We start from the raw sequence: 22,943 nt of genomic DNA, 5'->3' as shown, positions 1-22,943 counted from the left end.
CATAGGTTTGTATGAAGGTAAAACAATGGTGACTGAGTTCATGAGTCTCCCTTTGCAGGGTTTTTTATAAGCTATCCCATAAGACCTTGCATCCATCGATGCATCATCTACAGTATTTATCCATCCATCCAGACAGACAGATAGACAGACAGATAGATAGATAGATAGATAGATAGATAGATAGATAGATAGATAGATAGATAGATAGATAGATAGATAGATAGATAGATAGAATGACAGACAGACAGACAGACAGACAGAAAGACAGACAGACAGACAGACAGACAGAATGACAGACAGATAGATATATAGATAGATATATAGATAGATAGATAGAATGACAGACAGACAGATAGATAGACAGATAGATAGATAGATAGATAGATAGATAGATAGATAGATATATAGAACGAACGACAGACAGATAGATAGAACGACAGACAGAGAGACAGACAGACAGATAGACTGATAGATCTATCTATCTGTATGTCTGTCTGTCTATCTATCTATCCTGTGTCTGTCTGTCTATCTATCTATCTATCTATCTATCTATCTATCTATCTATCTATCAATCTATCTATCCTGTGTCTGTCTGTCTGTCTGTCTGTCTGTCTATCCATCCATCCATCCATCCATCCATCCATCCATCCATCCATCCATCCATCCATCCATCCATCCATCCATCCATCCATCCATCCATCCATCCATCTATCTATCTATCCTGTGTCTGTCAGTCTGTCTGTCTGTCTATCTATCCTGTCTGTCTAACTATCCATCCATCCATTCATCCATCCATCCATCCATCCATCCATCTATCTATCTATCCTGTGTCCGTCCATCTATCCTGTGTCCGTCCCTCTGTCTGTCTATCTATAACATTCGTCTATATGAAGTGTGGTTGTTTCTGATCTCAGCCGTTCAGGTGAACAAAAAGCACTCAGGAAATGAATGGTGTCTTATTAAAGCTGATTACCTCACATGCTGCTGATTTCCCACAATTACCAGCAATCAAAAGACAAGACCACGCAATCACCTGCGGTCCACATTTAACCGCTCACACAAACTCAGAGCCACATGATGCTTTCATGACTCTCAGAGGTATACTTTTACACACAATATGCAAGAGCCTCATTAAAACATGTAGTCTGAGACCTCACACAGCCCCACAAAGAGTTTCAGGACCTCGGACAGCAACACGTGTGCATTTCAGCACCAAGGACAAGGTCTCTGCAGAGAGCAATCAAACGGTGAAAGCAGTAAAACCAATCAAATTGATCCGGTATTGTGCTGTCATTTCTTGTTTGATTTGATTTAATTCATTTTTTTCCTTAACCCTGCATGTATTAAGTTGTGTAAAAATTATTGTAATTGATGTGTTATGTATTTATTTACTGGTCTTATTTATGTAATGCTTGACCATGACAATATATTTAGCATGCATACAGCCTGACAGAGATTTTCTTTAAGGACAATTAAATATATTTCAATTTAATTATTGTTTTATGTGCAGTCATAATTACATTTCCCATGGCCATTTCCACCATCTCCAACTTTTACATTTACATTTAACCAATTAGTAGATGCTAAAAGACTAAAGCGACTTACAAATGAAGAACATCGCAAGCAATTTATCATAAGAGCCAACAATATTTGCAGTACACAATGCCAAGTTTCAAATGTAAGCTTGAGCGGTAGCTAAGCTAAGTTTCCCCCTGCTGTAAACATCCTCATTGTACGTCTGCATTACATTTTGACAGGTTCACAAACGAATCGAATTGAAATGTACCACGCAAACTAGTTAAAAATAAACTTCAACCACAACTTGGGGAGTTTTTAGAAAGAACTGCAGAGTTGTAGGTGCTACAAACAACCAGGAACAGCACACATCAATTCTTCTGGTGATTAGGAACAACATCCATACTACTTCCTTCATATTACGTAATTGAGAATGGGCGGGAAAAGTGTCAAAATAAAGACGTAAATGTGGGTGGTCATGTTTTCATACATATAAAGCGAGTCATTTTTACAGCTTAGCGTCGACAGATGGTCTTTTTGGACTTGGAAGGAAGTTTTGAGTTTACATACAGTACATCTAAGTCTCTTATCTCAAAAGATCAAGGGAAACGTTATTTCTCAAAATACGACCTTCTTGTGTCCTTTGCTGCCGGGTAAAGAGGGCGAAACCCTTGTTTAACCTACGCTCATAATTAGAGCTTCCCCGTCTTACTGTAGGAGTTTAATTAGTCCCATATCGGACATACAATGTAAAACAATCTAATTAAGAGCTGCCTTTCCATTCATCAGCGAGGAGGACACGAGAGAACGAGAGCGAGATCAGACAGATTCTCCCGTCTCATTACCAGAAGCAGGCATTAGATCACAGGTGCAATGGAACGCCCACACCGAGTGTCCTCACTGTGGAGAGAGACAGTGTGTAACACACACAGTGGGACGGTGTATAGTCGTCATCATCATTAGCACACCTGTATTGTTACAGTGTTTGCAAGTTGGTTCTGCATTCATATTCCTTAAACACTCACTCCGGTTATGGATTTTTCTAAATCCCAAACCATATTAAACTTCTGCAAATGAATTAAGCCCCGAATCGCTTAGCGTACAGACTCCAAACTTTGTTTTGTAGATAATTTCAGGCTTAGGTGGGCTGATTTTGGTATTACTTAAGAATAAAGTTTGAAAAATCTCCCACTGAGAGATTACGTGCAAACTAAGCCAACAACGCATAAGGTCAACGTGTTCGTTATTGGGGAAAAGGTCAATTTAAACAAAACCCACTGAACCCTAGGCATGTCTTTATTGCCATTTGGTCAGTTTATTCAATGTGCACACCTTGTACAAATGTCGGTTTACGATTTGATGCCATGACCAGAATCATGTGTTGTTATAAAAATTCATATCTAGTGTTTTTTTGGATGAGCCTATTTTTCAGTGAAATATATATATGCAAAGAAAAATACAATAAATTACTGCAAAATTAAATACTGAAATGTGTGTGTGTGTGTTGGAATAAATCCAGCCAATTTATTAGGTACACTGTTCGTGTACGTATATAATGCAAATATCGAATCAGCCAATCGCATGGCAGAAACTCAATGTATTTAGGCAGAAATGGTGAAGAGCATCAGAATGGGGAACAAAGACGATTTAAGTGACTTTGAAAGTGGCATGGTTGCTGGTGCCAGATATTTCAGAAACTGCTGATTTTCATGCTCAACCATCTCTAGGGTTTACGCAGAGTTGTCCGAAAAAGGGAAAATATCCAGTTCTGTGGGCAAAAAAAATGCCTTGTTGATGCCAGAGGTCAGAAGATAATGGACAGACTGGTTGGAGCTGATGGAAAGGCAACAGTAAATAACTCAAATAAGCACTCGCTACAGGTCTGCAGAAGAGCATCTCTGAACGCACAACACGTCCAGCTTTGAAGCAGATGACAGCAGCAGACGCACCGGTGACACTCCTGTCAGCTGAGAACAGCAAACTGAGCATACAATTCACATGGGCTCACCAAACCTAGACAATAGAAGATTGGAAAAAGCGTTGCTTGGTCTGACGAGTCTCGATTTCTGCTGCGACACTCAGATGGTCGGGTCAGAACAGAGTAAACAACATGAAAGCATGGATACATCCTGCCTTGTATCAGGTATGCAATTTTCTTGGCACACTTAAGGACTTTAGTACCAATTGAATATTGTTTAAAATGCCACAGTCTACCCATGCCCATACCTTTATGACAACAGCATCTTTCTGATGACTACTTCACTATAGAGTATATTGAGATCACTAAACTCAAATGGCCGCCTCAGGCACCAGATCTCAAGCCAACAGAGCAGCTTTGGGATGTGCTGGAACGGGAGATTCACATCACGGATGTGCAGCCGACAAAATATGCAGAAACGGTGATGCTATCATGTCAATATGGACCGAAATCTTTAAGGAATGTTTCCTGTACCTTTTTGAATGCCATGAAGAATTAAGGCAGTTCTGAAGGCAAAAGGGGGTCCAGCCCGGCACTATCAAGGTGAACCTGGTGAGTTAAAAATAAACGTGACGTTACACACCAGTCAGACGGTCTCTTCCTGTCTTACGTGGGAAGGTCTTGGGCAGAATAAGCAACGCATTCCAGACTTTATGACGGCCTTCAAAAGTCTGGCTACGCAAGTCTAGTGCGTTTATGACTCGTCTGAGCGTCAGTCGGATCATTCTGAGCGATTAGTAAGCGAGTGTGTGTAGGGGTTTTAGCAGTAATGGTTCAATTTCTGATATTCATCTGAAGAGCGTTCATTGTTACTGTGGGTTATTTTCCTGAGTGAGCTATGAATGAGTCGTAATCAGACAACAGTTTGAGATCCACCTGAATCACTTTTCTAATCACTGATGAATCTGAGAGAGCGACAATCAAGTCCTGAGCACAGCGTGGATACTTCTTACTGGCTGTCATAGATTATGTGATTATTTTTTTCAATCAATGCGAGTTGAACTTCTGGGCGAGAAAATATTTGTGCTTTTTTTTTGTTAGTGCTGCACAATGCACATCATAATTAACATAGAATATTAACTATATTTAAAGGGGTGGTTGATTATGATTTTACTTTTCTACCTTTAGTTAGTGTGTAATGTTGCTGTCGCTCAAAGTTTAAAGCAAAGGGATATATTTTATTTTAAAGAAATTGCTTTTTAAGAACTACAACAAACGGCTGGTAGGGACTACACGACATTCCTCCCGGGTTAGTGACATCACCAACCCTAAAATTTACATAAACCACGGGAACGCGATTTATAGATTATCATGACAGAATATGCTAATCAACGACTAGAAGATAACTACACATCAGCTACATAAATTCATCAACTAACCATTCAGAAATGTCCTGTTGCTTCTACATGTTGTCTTGTTCTTCTTGAGTCTCTCCATTATTATCTGACTCCGGTTTGAACATAAAAGGCTAAAAGTTTTTGAACTTTTCAGTGCATGTCTGTGTGAGGTAAAAGGACACAAGCTGTTGAAGCTCCGCCCCCTGTGCCGGGAGCAGCAGCTCATTTGCATTTAAAGGGACCGACACAAAAACGGTGCGTTTCTGCTCACCTTCAAAAAGTGACAATTTTAACATGCTATATAAAAAAATATATGGGGTATTTTGAGTTAAAACTTCACATACACACTCTGGGGACATCAAAGACTTATTTTACATCTTGTGAAAAGAGCATAATACCACCCCTTTAAGATTAAAACGGCTTTGCCTCCTTAACATTACACATCATCATACATTAAGCCAACTGGCATTCACAACTCATGTTACTTAAATAATCTGAAGTATTTGAATTAATATATTCAATGAGAAAAATAGGCAGGCTTACTTTTTTCCAAATATAGTTGATCGGATTGGTAAAAGTGGGAAGAGAGAAAGAGCAAATTTAGATATTTTTGATTAAAGATAATGAAGACAAAAAGTTTGGTTACATTTTTGTTTAAAGTGACGTCGTTACATTGTATTATTCAAATAAGTACTTAGTAATATTAAAGGAGAACTCCGGTCAATTTTAACATTGAGCAAATTTTTTTGTAAATTTGGAGTGCTGTCAATAGAGAGAACAACGACAAAATCAGTGTTGCCTACACCGTGTTATCCTCTTTTTAAAATTTGCACCCTGTTGACTTCAATGGGGCAAGTTTTAAACCTGCTTTTAGCCTCTTAACATCCTTGATGTGTCATTACAAGTGCCCAGCCATGTTGAGTGATTCCTTCAGAGTGAACACGAGTGAATCTGACTGCAGTAGATGTGAAAAATATGAATAAAAATTATGTTATTTCAGCCAGCGCAAATACCTGTATTTATATCCTGTTTTCGGTCCAAAGTAGTCGATTGTCGAGTTCGCGCGCGTGATCATAGGTAACTAAACCTATGCGCGTGAACTCGACAATCGACTACTTTGGACTTCGACCGAAAACAGGATGTAAATACAGGTATTTGCGCTGGCTGAAATAACATAATTTTTATTCATATCTTTCACATAACCCATAGGGTTTCATCTAACCCTAACCCTAAGTACATATAGTAACGTGTAACTACGTATGTCACCTTAAAATAAAGTGTTACCAAAAGTTTTTTCTGTTGAATACCCTGCTTGGAAAGAAGCAATATAAGTACATAAGCAAAACATAATTTATAATGGAATGGAATTTAAAATCAAATCAAATGTTAAACATTTTAATAAATATTTTCTCAGTAAAACTGCTGTAAATCTAAGACCAGCTTATTCTCTATTATTTTAAATGACTTATAAATGAACTCCATTTATTATAAATGAATCAATCACGATCGAATCAGCATCCTCCTCAAAACACACCTCGGCCAATCATCTTTCTTCCTCCAGCGTAGCCCCTCCCACTGTGAGCTGTTAAAACTGCCCTGTCAGCTTTAAGACTGTAGTTACGGTTCATTAACAGTAAACAAGTTTGTCTCAGCTGCTTTTTTATGCCTTCGTTTTCTTTGGTCCTGGCGCTAGTTTGCAAGAGGAGGTGGAGAACAGCTCGAATGTGTGTGCGTATGTGCTTCAGGATATGATAAATGAGTCTTTATGACTCTAGCTGTGCTAAACTGCTTCCCTCCACTGCTGTGATGACAAAGTGATTAATATTCCTAAAGCATTGAGCTAATTCATCACGATCATGTGCGTGTGTGTGTTTAGCATGGATTGTGGAAACCGTCAGCTGACGTGAGAGGCTTAATGCCGGAACAAACAAATATTGGACTATGTGTGCGCAACCTTAAAACTAGACTGATAACATGAATGCTTGAGGATCAGGAACACGCACACTCGCTCGGTTTTTGTCTACCTGCATGCCACATCTCACCTGCTCAATCCTGAGACTGGGGCGAGTTGCCATGGAAACAAACTAATATCAGAATCACGTGCTTATTTATCAGCGTCGAAGAAAGTGGGACATGAATCTCTCTCTCTCTGTCTCTGCGGGTTGTGGGATCGCTGAGGAGACCGCAGGGGGAGCCCAGGGATTTCTGGGTAATATGACATCACTACAGAGAGAGATCATTAGCACCTTTCACCGCTGCAAAAAGGAAATAAAAAGTCTCATAGCAACAACATTTTCACACAACAAACAAACGAAATCATAAATGTCCGTATTGTTAATGGTGAACATGGTTTTGCTGCTCTGTTGATCTGACGAAATCATCAAAACAAGAATCACATCAACACCGCGTGCTTAACACATCAACCCTTGTAACAAATGTAAAAAATGGCAACAAAATGCTAAACGGCACGATAAAATGCTAAACGGAGAGATTATATGCTAAACTTAGAGATAATACGCCAGCTGACGGTCGGTTTGTAGCAAATTGCCTGTTTAAAATGCATCTCAAAGGCTAAAAGTCAAGCACTTGCCTGAAATAAAAAAATAATAATACAAATTGCAACATAATATGACATTTCTGAGTAAACAGGATACTCAGAAATTAAGAATGGAGACAAATCAAATCAAACGCTACTGGTTAAAATCAACCAATAGTCAGGACAGGCCAAAGTGACATCGGCTGGTTAAAAAAGCTACTAGATTTTAATTAAAGTTTGCAAAGACAAACATGATTCACAGAAAGACCAGATGTGTGCTAATAAACTAGAGTTCAATTTTGGTGTCATGCAAACATACCAGCTAGATGAGAATGATTTCCCCACTGAGCTTTGCTTCTTATGAAGTTCTTATGAAGTTATGTTAGACTTGAAAAAGTTCAGACCTCAGACTTGGGAAAGTGCAAAGGAACTCCAATAGAATTTGGAAATCTAAAACTCTCATTTGGTTAAAATATGGGTCCATAATGTCACAGAAACATGGTGACACCTTTAAGCTAATAAAATGCATCAGTGAGTTAAGATTTCACAGAGGTTACCATAAACAACCATTGTCTAAACCTACACCTAAACACCTTCCTGGTAGGAATTGGATGGAACAGCGTTCATCCCAACTAACCATCTTAGGGCGCTTTCATGGACATTGTTGCTTTCGGTTTGCTCAGAGGGAGGCCGCGAGACACTATTCTCTGTAAAGCTGCTTTGGAACAATGTGTATTGTGCAAAACTGAATTCAATTACATTTTTTCAGCAAAATGTGAGATCACTCCCGCAGTGTCTTCCCTAAAATCTTCTAATGCCACATGCACAATTTACATCACTCCTTTTTGAGGAACATCCTATTAGAGAACTATCAATTAAAAACCGGCACAGCAGTGTTGGGGAAAGTTACTTACTAAGCAATGCGTTACAATATTGCGTTACTCCCTAAATTGTGTTAGTTACTTTTTACGGAAGGTAATGCGTTACGTTTTGCGTTTGCTTGTTTGATTTTTAATAAAATAAAATAAAGTTATATTTTTGGTAGATGTATGGCCCTTTCACACCAAAAGTGAAATGAATAAACCTCAGGCTGAAAGAAATGCCAATTCAAATTCAAAATGGCTGATGGGGAAGTATGGTTGGTCAGATCACCTGTCAATCAAACTCCCTGCGAAGGGTCAATTACGGCAGGTTTGCATAATATTTTGAGTTTGCATTTCACTGTTTTTATCCATTTTGAGGAATACTGAACTTGTTTTTGTGCTTGTTACTCCACACAACGCCTCTGCAGTCTGCACTTACTCCCAATTTCTCTCAACAGGCGTCAGTCTATAAATAGGAAAACAAAGTACCTTGTGTTACAAATTTGACAAAGTAACTCAAATATTTTGTTGTAAATTTAAAAGTAATGCGTTACTTTACTAGTTACTTGAAAAAAGTAATCTGATTAAGTAACTCTTGTAACTTGTAATGCATTACCCCCAAACCTGAGGCAGATTGTAAGATCCCCTATACACACACATGCACTGTTTCTCTGACTCGATCACTCTTGCATGAACCTTCAGGATCTGGCTCGTTCTTACAGCACTGCTTTTAATTAACTCATTTCAAAGACAATGAGGATGTGAAATGTCATGTCATTATTATCTTACTCTGTATTTTTTTAATGCAATGGAAAACAAAGTTATACAAAGTCACAGGCCGTGAGATCGACAAATACAGTTCAGTTCGTTTGAGGTTCTTCTAAGCTCATACTTTTCTATGCACTAAAAATACATACTTTGAAGGTAATGTACAAAAGGTCAGTTTAAATGAAGTCTCTTTTGGTCACCATGGCTGCATTTATTTGATAAAAAAAAAAAAAACAGTAATATATGTGAATTGCAATTCAAAACAATTTTCTATTTGGAAATATCTTAAAATGCTATTTATTCCTATGCTTCAAAGCTGAATTTCCAATCATTACTCTTCAGTGTCACATGATCTTTCATAAATCATTCTAATATGCTGATTTGCTGCTATTAATGTTGAAGACATTTTTTTTGGAAACAGTAATGCGTTTTATTGAATAGTTCAAAAGAATTTTGATTTAAAATGTCTTTACTGTCACTTTTGATCAATTTAACGCATCCTTGCTGAATAAATGTATTCATTTAAAAAAAAAAAACACCCCAAACTTGTGAATGATAGTGTATTGAGTATGTAGTAAGATGATAGGCCAACATTAGAACATAAAAACCCCTTTGCTGCATACTGTTATTATTTTCATTTAGCTAAATTAATTCATCACTCACTTAATTTATTAATCGAATGGATTCATGCATTTTTTTAAACCACTATGTCCGCTGTGACCTTCTTTAAAAATGTATAAAACTCCTCAGCTGTGTCTAAAGGCTAAAAAATGCTGGCTTTGCAGTAGTTTTAGATCATTAGACATGGTATTATGATGTCTTGCAAGCATGTGTGAAATTTCGCATAAGATATATCTTCATACGTCATGCCTTTATGCATACACAGCCTTCTTCTTATAAAGGATTGTGGATAATATTACCTCAAAGAAATCATGTGCGGATCCATACTTCAAAATCATTATTATGCCATCTGCAAGTGTACTTTTTTATAATTCATCCTAAATACTATAAAGAGTGATAATGTGCGAACTGGGATGCAGCCATTTTGTTAATCACGAAACTTACAGTAAAATTCTAAGTTACACTTTATTTTAAGTTGTCATTGTTACAGTGTAATTATGTATTTAAGTACTGAGTAATATGAATTAACAACATGTACTTACTATAGGGTTAGGATTAGGGTTTGGTGGAGAGTTAGTTGCATGTAATTATGCATAATTGACTGTTATTACAACAGTAAATGTACAGTAACATATGTAACAAGGACACATCTGCTTAATTCACTGCTGGGAGTCAGATTCATACAGTTTTTTTTGTGTGTCCTTCAATCAACTGAATCATTTGCTTTAAAACCAATTTCACAATGTGACATTTCTAATACGAGAACAACATTATCAAGTTTGTTCCTCCGGTGTTGGAGCAGGATGAGCGTTATTGTATTGTGTTTAAAATAGAACCCCTGGAGTACAAATTTAATTACAGTTTAATTAGGCAAGACATGTCTTAATGTTACCGAGGATGTTTCACCGCTCACAGAAAATGAGAGCCAGCAGAATCTGACATTTGAGGTTCGGCATTTCGCAAATAAACTCAATCAAGCAGATGTAAGGCAAATGCGTAACAGCCTCGCTGGAGACCCTAATGTTCTGCTATCTTACGATGGACCGTACAAATACGCTTACTGAGAGGCACATTGAACAATTCGTCATTCCCACATACAGTATCTTGTGTTTTCCTGGATTCTGGACCAATCAGGTGTGGAGTTCGACCCACTGTGTTTATGTAAACTGTCAGATCACATATAATCAACTGTTATGAGTTGGTGGATTGTTGTTTTGCTCTATAAGCATGCATAAATTCAGCGTTCTGCTCACTGACTGCTATTTACCCTCATTACGCACACATACACACACACTGGTTTTATTATATAAGAGACGTCTGAGTGAAGCTGTTTGTGATGAATTTGTGTAATCACATGCAAACCGCCTGCACGGACGATATTCCCAAAAGTAGACATGAAGGCACTGTCAATAGTCACCTACTGATGTGTCTGCATGCGATCCGCATTTTGTCCCCCCGATTCAATTTCATTCCTTTCTACCGTCCTCTCACTCACCTTTCTGAAAGGTAGAAAGAAAAACATTGACTGTCAGTGTCAATTCACAGTATCGATTCATCACGTTAGCCAGTTAAATCTTAACAGAACTGTTTTGCAGCTTAAGCTTCAGGGCTAAAGAAAAAATGATTGAGTTTACATGCTAATTATTAGCCAAAAGCTATGACAATATTCCAGCGCACCTCCGCTGTGTCTTTCAGACACATACTAAAAAAGTACAATAATCCTTTTATTACACATACAAACTAATGTAATATTATATTTACATTTACAATGAAATTCTTCAAATGGGCATTTTTATTTTTTAATATTTATTTTAAATGCTAAAAAACTTTAAATATTAATATATTATATATTTCACACCTATAAAAAAATTGTATTTGATGAAAAAATACTTTTTCAGTTGAAAATAGTTTTTGACAGATTTTTACATAATTAAATTTGTAATAATATTAGAAAATCGTAGTTATTAGGAAATTATACAGGAAACCTGCAAGATATATAAAATTCTTGTTACCTTTTTACCTAACTTTACATCATAATAATTTAAACATTGTCAAAAATTATTTACAAACATTTACATATTTACAAACATTGAAATATTGTCTTGTCTTGAAATAAAATCTTGTCAACATTAAAATATAATCAAAAGTGGAAAGCGTTCAATCTAAATTTGTCTGTGTGAAACGCTCCTCTTGGCTGTCATTGGTCGAAACAAACAGATAGCTCCGCCTCTTCAACTCTCGCCATTGGTTGAGTGTTGCTGTTGTCGGGCTGCTTGAGTTGCACCACTATGGTTGCACCACGGAGAAAAAAAGGTGTTTAACATTTTAAGGGAAATCAATCAAGAATGGTCCTATATTTGCCTATGTGTCTCGAGAAAGTATTTTAACATAAAACAATGGCAATACCCTTAAATGTCGTTTCAGGTCAGATTTCAGAGGCGAATCTACAAAACAAAACCGTCTAAACTATTCCTGGTTTCAGTCTTGGCATTTCCGACTGGAACGCTCCCCTGATGTGAACAGAATCTCATCATCCCAGTAAACAAGTGCATTGGGTATATCTGGCACACAGCGATGACTTTAAAAAGATCATAATTATGATGATCGGGTGCCAAAATCTTTCCCTGATGACACTATAGCCTATCTATAGACAGCACATTTGTGACACCTCCCTAATGTGTGTGTGTGTTTTTTTTTTAAGTATGCTATATAGGCTATATATATAGCATTTGCCAAACTGAATTGCAAAAATATTGACCCCATCTGCCATTGGTCAGCAAAACAGGTAGTCCCGCCCCTAATTCACACCAATGTGAGAGTCACTATTGCTGTGTCATGTTTCTCGCTATATCCACAGTCACGCTGTTTACATTTAAGGCAACCACCGGGTGACTTCTAGTTGTCCCTGCAAATTAAGCAGGGACATGAAAGTGTTTTATCATCGAAAAAATGACACTTCACCTTCGCTAAATAAATATATATCATTTATGAGCTTTTAAAAACCACACACATTTGGAGTGGAAAGCGAGATAACCGTGGCAGCTGTGAGGTGAAAATCTCTGGAGCTGTCGTTCACTCACCCACAGAAGCAAAAACAATCAAAATATGCAAATCCACAGTCAAAGACACAAACAAAAGAATAAATTATCCAGAGGAATATCACACCGCTGAAATTCATCTATATGAGGTTTATTTACTGTGGAACCCCTGTAATATCATACAGCTCTTCCAGCAGAGCGGATGAGAAATAACCCCTGCCAGGAATACTCTGACGCCGCTGCTGTTTTATGAGGCAAAATGGCCCCGCTATAGATTTGGAAAGCTCCCACTGTGTAGACAAGTGTGTATCTGAGTAGTGTGGCTTTATTTAGCTATACTTTGGGGACAAAATGGTCCCCAGAAGTTCACTGAAACTAAAAAAAAATAAAAATAAATAAAGGCATTCTAGGACGTTGTGTTTTTATGAAACGTTTCATAAATAAAATACATGAGTTGCTTAACGATTTAACATTTTTAATCAAATTCACTTCATGAAGGGTTCAGAAGTAAAGAATATTTATACTTGTTCTGGCAGGATAGTAGATCAGATTTTGGCTTGATTTTGGCCAAATTATTCACTGTTCAGCACACACAGGCGCACACACGTAGACACACAAAAAAAATATAATGTAATGAATTTGTAATTTTTAGATAGCTATAAATAATTAATTTTTAAAATGTATGATTTTTACAATATGTAATTTTAAATAGCTTAAAATATTAATCTATTGTATTTTTAATCAAATATTACTTTTATATTTACATTTATAATATAAAATGTTTAATTTTATATTATATAAGATTTTAAATGCTAAAACATGAATCTATTGACATTTTCATCTACTAAATGTATTTTTTTTTATACAACTTTATATAAAAGTTGAATATATTTAAGAAAAGTAAAAAAAAAATACATTTAAATGTAATATTTTAACATAATGTAATATTTATTTTAAAGACTAAAAAAAGTGTAAATTTTTACTATAAAAATATTTGATAAAAAAACTTTTTTTTTTAATTGAAATTTTATTTGCAATCATAGCTGAAAATGTACAAATGTACAGTTATTATAAATTACACAGGGAATGTTTATGAAAGTTTTGGCCCAAAACTCTCTCATCCATATTGATGTGATGATTAATCAAAACGCATTTCAATATTAGCTCAAAATTGCCCTCAAGTGAAGATAATTCAAATATATTTCTCAACATTATTGAGTCAGACATGTAAAAGACTGACCAGACAAACAAGAATTTGTGTAAATGGACAAAGAACCTTATAGTTTCGTGGTGTTGCGGCAACTAGCCCTATATCAGCTAAAAAAAAGCACAGGGATGTAGTTTAAACAATCGCATCAGCCTCTGCATTGCGTTGCAGTCCAGTAACAGGCATTAAATTGCAGGTTTTCTTACAGCAGTTCAAAAACTCCTCCCTACAGAGAGTTTACCTTCCCTCCATCTGCTCGCTCGGCCTCTCTCTCTCTCCTCCGCTGATGGAAGGGAACATGTGCGGCTGTAGCCTGCAGAGATGGAGAGCAGGTTTAACAATCACTGCTCTGCCACTGAACCCACAACACAGTGACCCCGCGACCCCCAGCTGGGGCCACGGCTGAAAGTGATGCAGATGTGTGAGTGTGTGCGGTGTGCTCTACAGAGCAGTGGTGTTCTGAAAATAGGAGGCAAAGTCATCAATGTTTTTTTATTGCAAATTCATGTTTGAGTTAAGTCGGCATGAAACGGAAGTTGTGATCGTATTTACATCCCTATTGTGATGTATACGTAACGGCTTCTTGAATAAGAAAATGTAGAGCGGGACTTGATTTTGTCCTTCTGGAATTGATTGGATGGTTGTGGTTTGCTATGGGTTCAGTCACATTGGTGCCGTGACCCAGATGGAAATGAGTGTAGGCCTCCCTAGTAAAACGCTGGGCTGGAAAACCTCACTCCCCTGGCCTTAAGAGACACACTAGTGACTGATGCTAGAGGCAGCGGTCTTTAACGTCTTTGTTTGCTCGCCTCCCATGCCGGTGACGCTGGTACGAATCCCGCTCGTAATGGAGCGAGTAGGACCAGTCACCTTGGTGCCGTGAGTGTAATGGAGGCCAGCTAGTAACGAGTGGGTAAAAATCTCAATAGGCACACTAGCAACTGACACCAGAGACTGCGGACTTAAAGCAGCACTCAGTAGGTTTGGAAATGTCTTCGCTGTTTTCTCGCAGGTTTCGTTTTAGAGCTCCCCCTATAGTTTCGGAATAGATATTTGAGAAAACTGTCGTAAAACCATTGGCAACTTTCCCCCCTCCCATCTTCTCCCTCTGGTCACATGCAGTTGTTTTCAGAGAAGCCGCCGGCGACCCAAAGTTGCAAGTGTGGTTTTTCCGCTCACAGGCGCTCGGGGGGTGCGAGACGACCACCATTCAACCCGAAAAAAGTCATATAACTATTCCAATGATTCCGAAGCTGTTCGGTTAACGTAAAAAAAGTTACTTAGAGCACCTTTAAGCGGCCTTGTTAACATGCCCACCTCCCATGCTGGTGACACTAGTTCGAATCCCGCTTAGAAAGGGGTGAGTAGGACCAGACACATTGGTGCCGTGACCCGGATGGGAGTGAAGTTTAGGGGGTGAGTGTAACAGAGGCCAGCTAGTAAAGAGCTGGGCAGGTCAAAATCTCAAGAGGCACACAAGCGAATGACACCAGAGTTTAGCGTCCTTGTTAATGCGCCTCCCATGCTGTGACGCTTGTTCGAATCCCGCTCGGAGCTGTGCGAGTAGGACCAGTCACAGACGCGTCCAGGCAAACATTTTGTTGTGCGGAATACATAAAAATGGTATTTTGCACAGATAATGTCGAAATATTATGTATAATAGTATTATTCCACAAATAGAGGTTGTATTGTGTGGACCACTGTGTTTATAGAGAAACAGACAAATAGAAGTGCCAATAAACAATATATTACTACTGTTTTACTGGAGCTGATGTGCTGAGCAGCCATATTGGATTCTGAAGTCTGGGTGGTTGCTGTTCCTCCAAGTTTCCAGGTCACAACTCCCACTTTAACTTAAAAATTCCTGAGGAATTTCCCACTTTCAAGGACAAATGGAACCCACCATTTAATGCACAGACTTGGGTTTTAAAGACAATGTAAATTCAAAATCGACCCAGAAATGTCTCTGGTCTAAGAAATAACCAAGGTCACATGGATGGGATAAGCAGTGTTTTACAAGTAAGTTTCACCATTCATTTAAATCCCAATGGATTTGAATATCAAGACCCGCCCTAAATTGTTTCCTGATATATGAATTCACCCTAAAATGTGTCACATCATAGACGTTAGATGCATCCGATACACTGCTCCATGTCGACCTGGAAACACCTATCTCTGATGATCTCTTTGAAGTGCTTTGCTTGTGATCATTACAGAAAACTGTCAGTCCTGATGCAAAATCAAATTTCAAGCTGACATTGACAAGCTCAAATTAAAGATCGCAGTAGGACTTAATGCGAGTAATGAATCAATCCTGCCTTCTTACATCTGCTCATTAGCAGATAAAAATCACAAGACTAGAAATGATGGCTGCACTCACCAGAAACACACATAAGCATAATTAAAGAACATTATTATATTATATTGTAAAATAACTATTTTTAAACTACACAATCAGAACTGCAACTAGTTTAACAGCAGTTTTGTGTATAAAATGTGAGTTTTTTAATAGTGTATGAAAAATCAAACCTGATGCTAATCTGCTTCCCCTGATTATGAAATTCCCTCATTACCCATTGAAATCTGAAAACTGACATGTACAGACTTCATTAGCAGGCTCCTTACTGTACTTATATAAATACCTTTACAGGAGAAAAGATGTTAGCATCAGCAAGATGTAGAGTTCACATTTGCAATGGAGATATTCCCCCGTTCCTACCTGGCACTTCTTCAAAGAGGAGATCACCACATTCCGGCTAAAACTGCTGAACTGCTTTTCCACGAGCTCTGGGAATGTTGTCAAAGGCTGTAGAATAAATCTGTTTCAAGCAAACATAAGGATCAAATGATAACTAAGGAATATTTTGTTGACAGCATTTATGGCACAATGCGAACGATCACATAAAATAACAAATAAAATAATTAAAACATAAGACTAATTTTATTTGGTTAATATTATAATTCATAATAAAATTACCAAATAAAATAATAATAAAAAAAGTAAAATAAATTGAAAACATTTATTAAAAAGTAAAATACTAAATAAACTTAAATTAAAATAAATTATAAAAGTAACTATAGTACTTTGTATACTATAGTATAGTATTCACCTTATTCCGGAAGTAGCAGTGGGTGGCGCCATCCGCGTAATCTCACTTCCTGTTTTAGCTACTTAGCGCTTTGTTTGCCCTGGTCAAATCTGTTATCAGTCTTAGTTTAATTTAATTGCCTTCTAATTTATTTAAAGAAATTAGAGATGGCCAGTGTTAACTGTGCAGTCCGTGGCTGCCATAACAGCTGGAGAAAAAGAAATTTGACGCTGTCTCAGCTTTGTTATGAGCATCAAAAGAAGAGATCTGAATGTTGTGGGCCAGCATTTACTCTGCACCGACCCCCGGTCAAGGAAGGACAGGCGTGCGTGGCTTAAGGCGCTGAATTTAAAGAACCCGCCGAAGTTTCCTTTTGTCTGTTCCTATCACTTTGTAGACGGTAAACCTACTCCTGAACATCCATACCCCGAGAAATGGTTAGGCTACGTCGCGCCTCTGAAGAGACCTCGCCGGGTGCTAGTAAGAAACACAAGTAAGTTGACATGATGAATAAGTTGTTTGACAAGACTCTCCGCCTGATCCTGTTTGTGTATGTTTAGTGCAATAGACATTATTTATTGGGCTATCAAGACATTTAACAAAGATCATGTCATGTTCTTTAATTTGTTAAAATATGTAAAGTAATGTGATTGGTTCTATGTAACACTTTGTGAAATTATGAAAACCAGAGGTGTGCAGTACTGCGTTAGCTAGCTATATTTACAAAGTTTCTTTACTTTTAATGTAATTGAGTATTTTTAACAGTCTGTTATAAACGTTTTTGTTTAACTAAAAGCTTTATTTTAACAATATGAAACATTTCTTCTTCCAAAATTATTTAATTATTTCTTAGTTTTGTAAATTTAAGATCAGACTTTTCATTTGAATTGCATGATTTTTTTTGTACAAATTGTCAAACGGATGTAGCGTTCACAATTTCTCTAATTTGAGTACATTATATTTACTTGAACCCCTACTGTTGTATTGAAGTAACTTTAACTTTACTTAAATATATAGATGTCACCAATGTTGTACTATTTTTGTTTCCTCAGCTGCATCTGCCACCTGTGCTGTGGAAGACAATAATCATGAGGAAGAAACCCCTTGGCTTCCTCCTGACCACGACTACGCAGGGAGTCCTACCCCATTATTAGACCAGCCACTTAAGCACGATAAGGCAACACAGTGCTCGGGTCCCCCCGAACTGAACAAACAACTTCTCCGCTCTGATCACCTCAGCCTTCTGTACACAGGCTTGAATTTGGAAACCTTTTCTTTTTTAGCTGATCAGCTGACAAAGGATTACATAAATGCTTTTCAGATGGATGCTCGTGATCAGGTGTTTATGTCACTGATGAAGCTGCGGCTGAATTTGCTGCAGGATCACCTTGCTGAAATATTTCATGTCTCACAGTCACAAGTCAGCAAGATTACATCATTGTGGTACGACATCATGGAGGAGAAGATGAGGACTTACATCCCATGGCTGCCCAGGGAGACCATTCAAGCTACAATGCCACAATGTTTTAAAGATCACTATCCAACAACAACCTGTGTCATTGACTGCTCTGAAACCCCCCTCCAGAAACCCCACAACCTTGACTCAAGAGGCGAGTCTTATAGTCATTATTACGGCCAAAATACAATCAAATACCTGGTGGCGATTGCTCCCTGTGGTCTAATAATGTTTGTGTCTGCTGCATATGGAGGACGGTGCAGTGACAAATTTATTACAGCAGATAGTGGCTTTTTGGACTACCTACGTGCAGGAGATGTAGTCATGGCGGACAGAGGCTTCATCATTTCAGACCTCCTCCGTGAACGAAAAGTTAAGCTCATCTTGTTCACAAAAAAGGGGCTGCAACTGTCAGAAGAGGACACAACCAACACCAGACGCATTGCTAATGTCCGTGTCCATGTTGAACGGGTCATCCGTCGTCTAAAAAACTTCAGACTCATTTCACAGACTGTTCCGAATAATCTGGCCCCCAAATTGGACAAAATCTTGAGAATCTGTGCAGCTTTATCTAACCTGCGTGGGGATATCATTCATGAAGAGGAAGATTAGTTGTAAATTAATAATTGTAAATACTTAAGTTAAGCTTTTCTTTAACAGTGTTTCCTCTACTCAATTGTCTTTAGTGATTCCTGCGTGCTTGTGTACTTTTTTTTATTTTTACATAATGCACGTTTTAAAGAAACATGAAATTGATACATGTAGAGTTATAAAATGTTGATAGAAACAATCACTGCTTGTTACAATGAAAGCTGTTTATTTGTACATTAAACAGAACATGGAACAAAAACTGTCAAACTATTCTGTCAGCACATATGAACTAAGATGTAAACATTTGTCAAAAAATAGAATCACAAACACGTCATATTATTCTTGTGGCTGAAAGGCTTTGTTGTTGGCCAATAACTTTAATGAAGTACAACATTTCGTCAATTTTGCAAACTATTCAAAAACTAAACTACTGTATTTGGCACCTGCTCCAACTGAAATAGAATTCTACAGTGTGAAAGCAACCTATAGAAATAATAATTTGACTTCACGTTTGTGTCTGCCCAGCACACAGTCCCTGTGCATATCGCGCACAAAGCACCAAACGACCCTCCTGATGCTCAACATTGCTTCATGTCATCACCCCACTCAGACACATCCCTTGGGTGAGGCAAACATATCCCCCCTGAGCTCTTCAGTGTGTGTATTGTTTCCTCCCATGTACTTTTCTCCATTGTTGACATCTGTGAAAGATAAAAGTAATTAGTATAGTCAGAAACACTTAAAATTTTAATGTAACAGACTAATGATGCAGCAGACAGTGTGAAATAAGAGAGCGCTGTAGCTACATTTGTTTTTACATTTATGCTTTACTGTTCTCAGTATGATATTGATATAAGTAGATAGGCTATAATTTTATAGCCAAATGCGTTGGCCTATGGTTGTATGTACGTGGTTATTAATAACTGCTGCAATGTACTAAAGTACATTTCACTTGAAGCTTTTGAAACAATGCCACCATCAAATTATTTAATAGCTGTGTCTTTCTAATAGCTATTACTTAGTTATGAATATGTGCACAAACACTACTACATGTAAAGTTTGAAACATTATTACACCACAGTTTGTTTGTTTAATCACCAGATACATTTGCAGTGTATAGCTAACAGATGAGAAAAAAATAGCCACGAACTGGTGTTACAACTTTAGATGTTTGTGGCTAATGTAGGCTAAACACTACACATCGGCCGGGCTGCGATCAGACAGGCAGACGGGTCATATAAACACCTAAAAGTCGTTAAAAAATTACCTAGAGAAACATTGCATTGCATTGCTGTGCTGTTGGTACACACGTACAGAGCACATTTGGCACAAATTAGCTTACCTTATGTGACATTTTATCAGTGAGACTTCTCTGCAGTTCTCCTCGAAATTGAATGAGAGTCCGCTAAACCGGAAGTTCGTTTACAACGGAAGTACTGGACAGAAGTAAAAGTGGGCGGGGCGGAATAAGGTGAATAGGTTTGAATGATGGATCGAAAAATAAAATAAAATAATAAAATGCAAGTTACTACAGTACTATTTATAATATTTATTATTTGTAACTACTGTTACAAAAAGGACAACTAAAACTTTAATGATTTAGAAGAAGTTCATCATAATAATTATGATAATAAACATTACCAGTATATATTTTAATGGTATATATAGTATATATACTATATAGTATATATTCATATACAGTATATATTTCAACGCTTTGAGTATGAAAAAGGCGCATTACAAAATTAAAATTCATAGTGCTGTCAAATCAATTAATCACGATTAATCGCAACTAACATCAGATATTGTAAATGTATACACAAACTTTTATGTTAGATGTGATTAACAACAATTAATCAATCTAATAGCACTAAAAATGTATTATTATTGTTTACCAACCCTTGTATTTCCATTATGCCTTACTGTATCCATCATTTTTGCTTGTGCCTCAAAAAACTGAGGGACGAGTCCAAATTATTTTCCGCTGAAATTGACATTATGCCTGAAATGCTGTTAATGGAGCTGAACTTGAAATGAACCCAGAATATTTCATAAATGGTTCTGCCAAACCATCACAATCAATTTCTTACCCAGTCTATTTCCTGTTCCCTTCCTCATCTATTTCCTGTTCCTATTTCCAACTTAAAGGTGTCATGCTTAAATCAGGGGTTTCCCCCCCAGTTTAGATGTGATGTTCAGTGATGGAGAAAAGATTTCACTTTGCCGATACTGTTTTTTTTTTTTTTTTCCTGGACGGGTGCAATATGATTTTCCTCTAATGAGCTCTGAACAGACTGAGCGAAATAAAAATCATGCAGCGATCACAAACATCAATCATCTCAGTCTATATTTTGCCTGAGTATCATAAACAGTGACGTGCTGTTAAGACCAAACAGACTCAAAGACGACACAGATATGAGATGAGAACGAAAAAACCGGAAGTTATTAGAGAATAATGAGAAAGTTTTGTTGGGAAAGTTGAACTTTTGACATGTCTAACAGGTTGACAGACACACACTCATATGACGATGTCCGTACGGCTTACGAGTTTTGATGCGCTCAGTCCAACTCTTTTCCGCAGAAAGATAAATTAGCAGAGAAAATATCAGTGAATCTTTATTTTTCGGTGCGACATGACATTAATGAGGGCATTTATGAAACACTTACTGAAATTTAGCACTTTAAATAAGTTCAGTAATGAGGTCGTTGCGGGTTTGTGCAGGCTAATGCAGGTGACCAGCGTTGCCTAGCGACTGCTGACAGAAACGACGGCTTGGTGGGCAGGTTTAAATTAACATTTTACTGTAAAACGCCACAATTTAGCAGAAAACGGGACATTTTATCTGTCAGTACCTTCTGTGTCATCAGTGGGATCACCAGCAGTGTTGCCAAATATTTCCAATGGAAAGTTGCTCAAACCTGCTGAAAAATGTCGTTGAATGTCGCAAGATGACGTAAAGCGCCAGCTGTCACCATAGACAGTAGGCTGTCACCATGTAGCCGAATGTCAAATAAAGCTGTTCTCATTTACATATTTGCTGTTAGGCAACGGAACAAGTATGATATAGTGACTTACTGAATGTTAACCAGCAGTCCAAAAAGCTGCTAGATTTGTCGGTAGTCGCTTTTTGAGAAAAAATAATCTCTAAATCTAAATGGGCAACACTGCTGATCAGTTAGTCAATCAACCTGTGCTTATGTCACAGATGAGGAAACTTTTCCCCACTGATCCTGTCGCAGCATCTAACTCAGTGTTAAAAAATAAATAAAGATTATTAATATTATTTAAATCCTACTGTAAACATAAGTATAAAATGCAATCATAGGCTGTATATACACACACATACACACAGTGTGTATAAACATACAGTATATTAATAATAAATATAAATACTTGAAAAATATATATTTATATTAATACTGTATATATGAATCATACTGTAAATGTAAATTTTTGAATGATTATATTGTATTTCAGTGAAATATTGATTTATTATTGTTAATTCATTTCAAAATTAAACAGAAATGCACGACTTTTCAACACTACTTACCAATTTGAAGGCTTCTTATTGGCTCTAAAAAAAAAAAAGTTTTGTGACGTCATCAGCGAGGTCAATATTTTAGTCACTGAATCGGCGACGTCGGTCTTTACCAGAGCCATAGAGAGAAAGAGTTGCGACACTCCCATAGACCTCCGTTGTAAAAAATGGCGGCGCTTTTAGAAGATCGGATTAGTTCCAAACACTGTCATTTGTGCGTTGAACCCCATTCACTTACATTGCTGCGCGTCGAGTTGTTCCAGAGGCAACTTTCTGAAATATCGCCCTCTTTTGAATTGTCAACTATATTGTTTCAGAGGCTGTGATGAAGAGGGGGGGGGTAACTGAGTCCGTGAGGATGTAAAAAAAATGATGGCGCACTCACAGAAGCACTTCGTGCAAGGT

The 22,943-nt window shown here is 37.4% G+C and overlaps 2 protein-coding genes across 2 annotated transcripts in view; one reads left to right on the top strand and one right to left on the bottom strand.

Annotated features, from left to right (window-relative positions):
- Nucleotides 1-21,871, bottom strand: part of lingo1a (leucine rich repeat and Ig domain containing 1a) — a 163,732-nt gene extending 141,861 nt beyond the window's left edge. Inside the window, exons 1-4 of the mRNA XM_079603165.1 lie at nt 21,853-21,871; nt 16,583-16,682; nt 14,105-14,176; nt 11,040-11,117 (exon numbers count right to left, since the gene is read on the bottom strand). The gene's annotated coding sequence lies outside the window, so the exon portion shown is untranslated. The remainder of the gene's footprint in view (nt 1-11,039; nt 11,118-14,104; nt 14,177-16,582; nt 16,683-21,852) is intronic.
- Nucleotides 17,009-19,550, top strand: LOC306993944 (uncharacterized protein). Its single transcript, XM_079604159.1, has 2 exons — nt 17,009-17,445; nt 18,005-19,550. Exons 1-2 carry the CDS (start codon nt 17,199-17,201, stop codon nt 19,018-19,020), a joined length of 1,263 nt encoding a protein of 420 aa, XP_079460285.1. The 5' UTR covers nt 17,009-17,198; the 3' UTR covers nt 19,021-19,550.
- Nucleotides 21,872-22,943: the final 1,072 nt, after the last annotated feature.

This window comes from Phoxinus phoxinus, assembly GCF_949152265.1.
Source record: "Phoxinus phoxinus genome assembly, chromosome: 25".
NCBI classification, from domain to species: Eukaryota; Metazoa; Chordata; class Actinopteri; order Cypriniformes; family Leuciscidae; genus Phoxinus; species Phoxinus phoxinus.
This window is presented reverse-complemented; position numbering and strand designations above follow the sequence as displayed.

What these genes read in the sequence shown, in the direction of transcription:
- LOC306993944 (XM_079604159.1), top strand. Translation starts at nt 17,199, where the DNA reads ATGAGCATCAAAAGAAGAGATCTGAATGTTGTGGGCCAGCATTTACTC. An exon ending in GGTGCTAGTAAGAAACACAA is followed by an intron (nt 17,446 to 18,004) that starts GTAAGTTGACAT and finishes TTGTTTCCTCAG; the next exon opens with CTGCATCTGCCACCTGTGCT.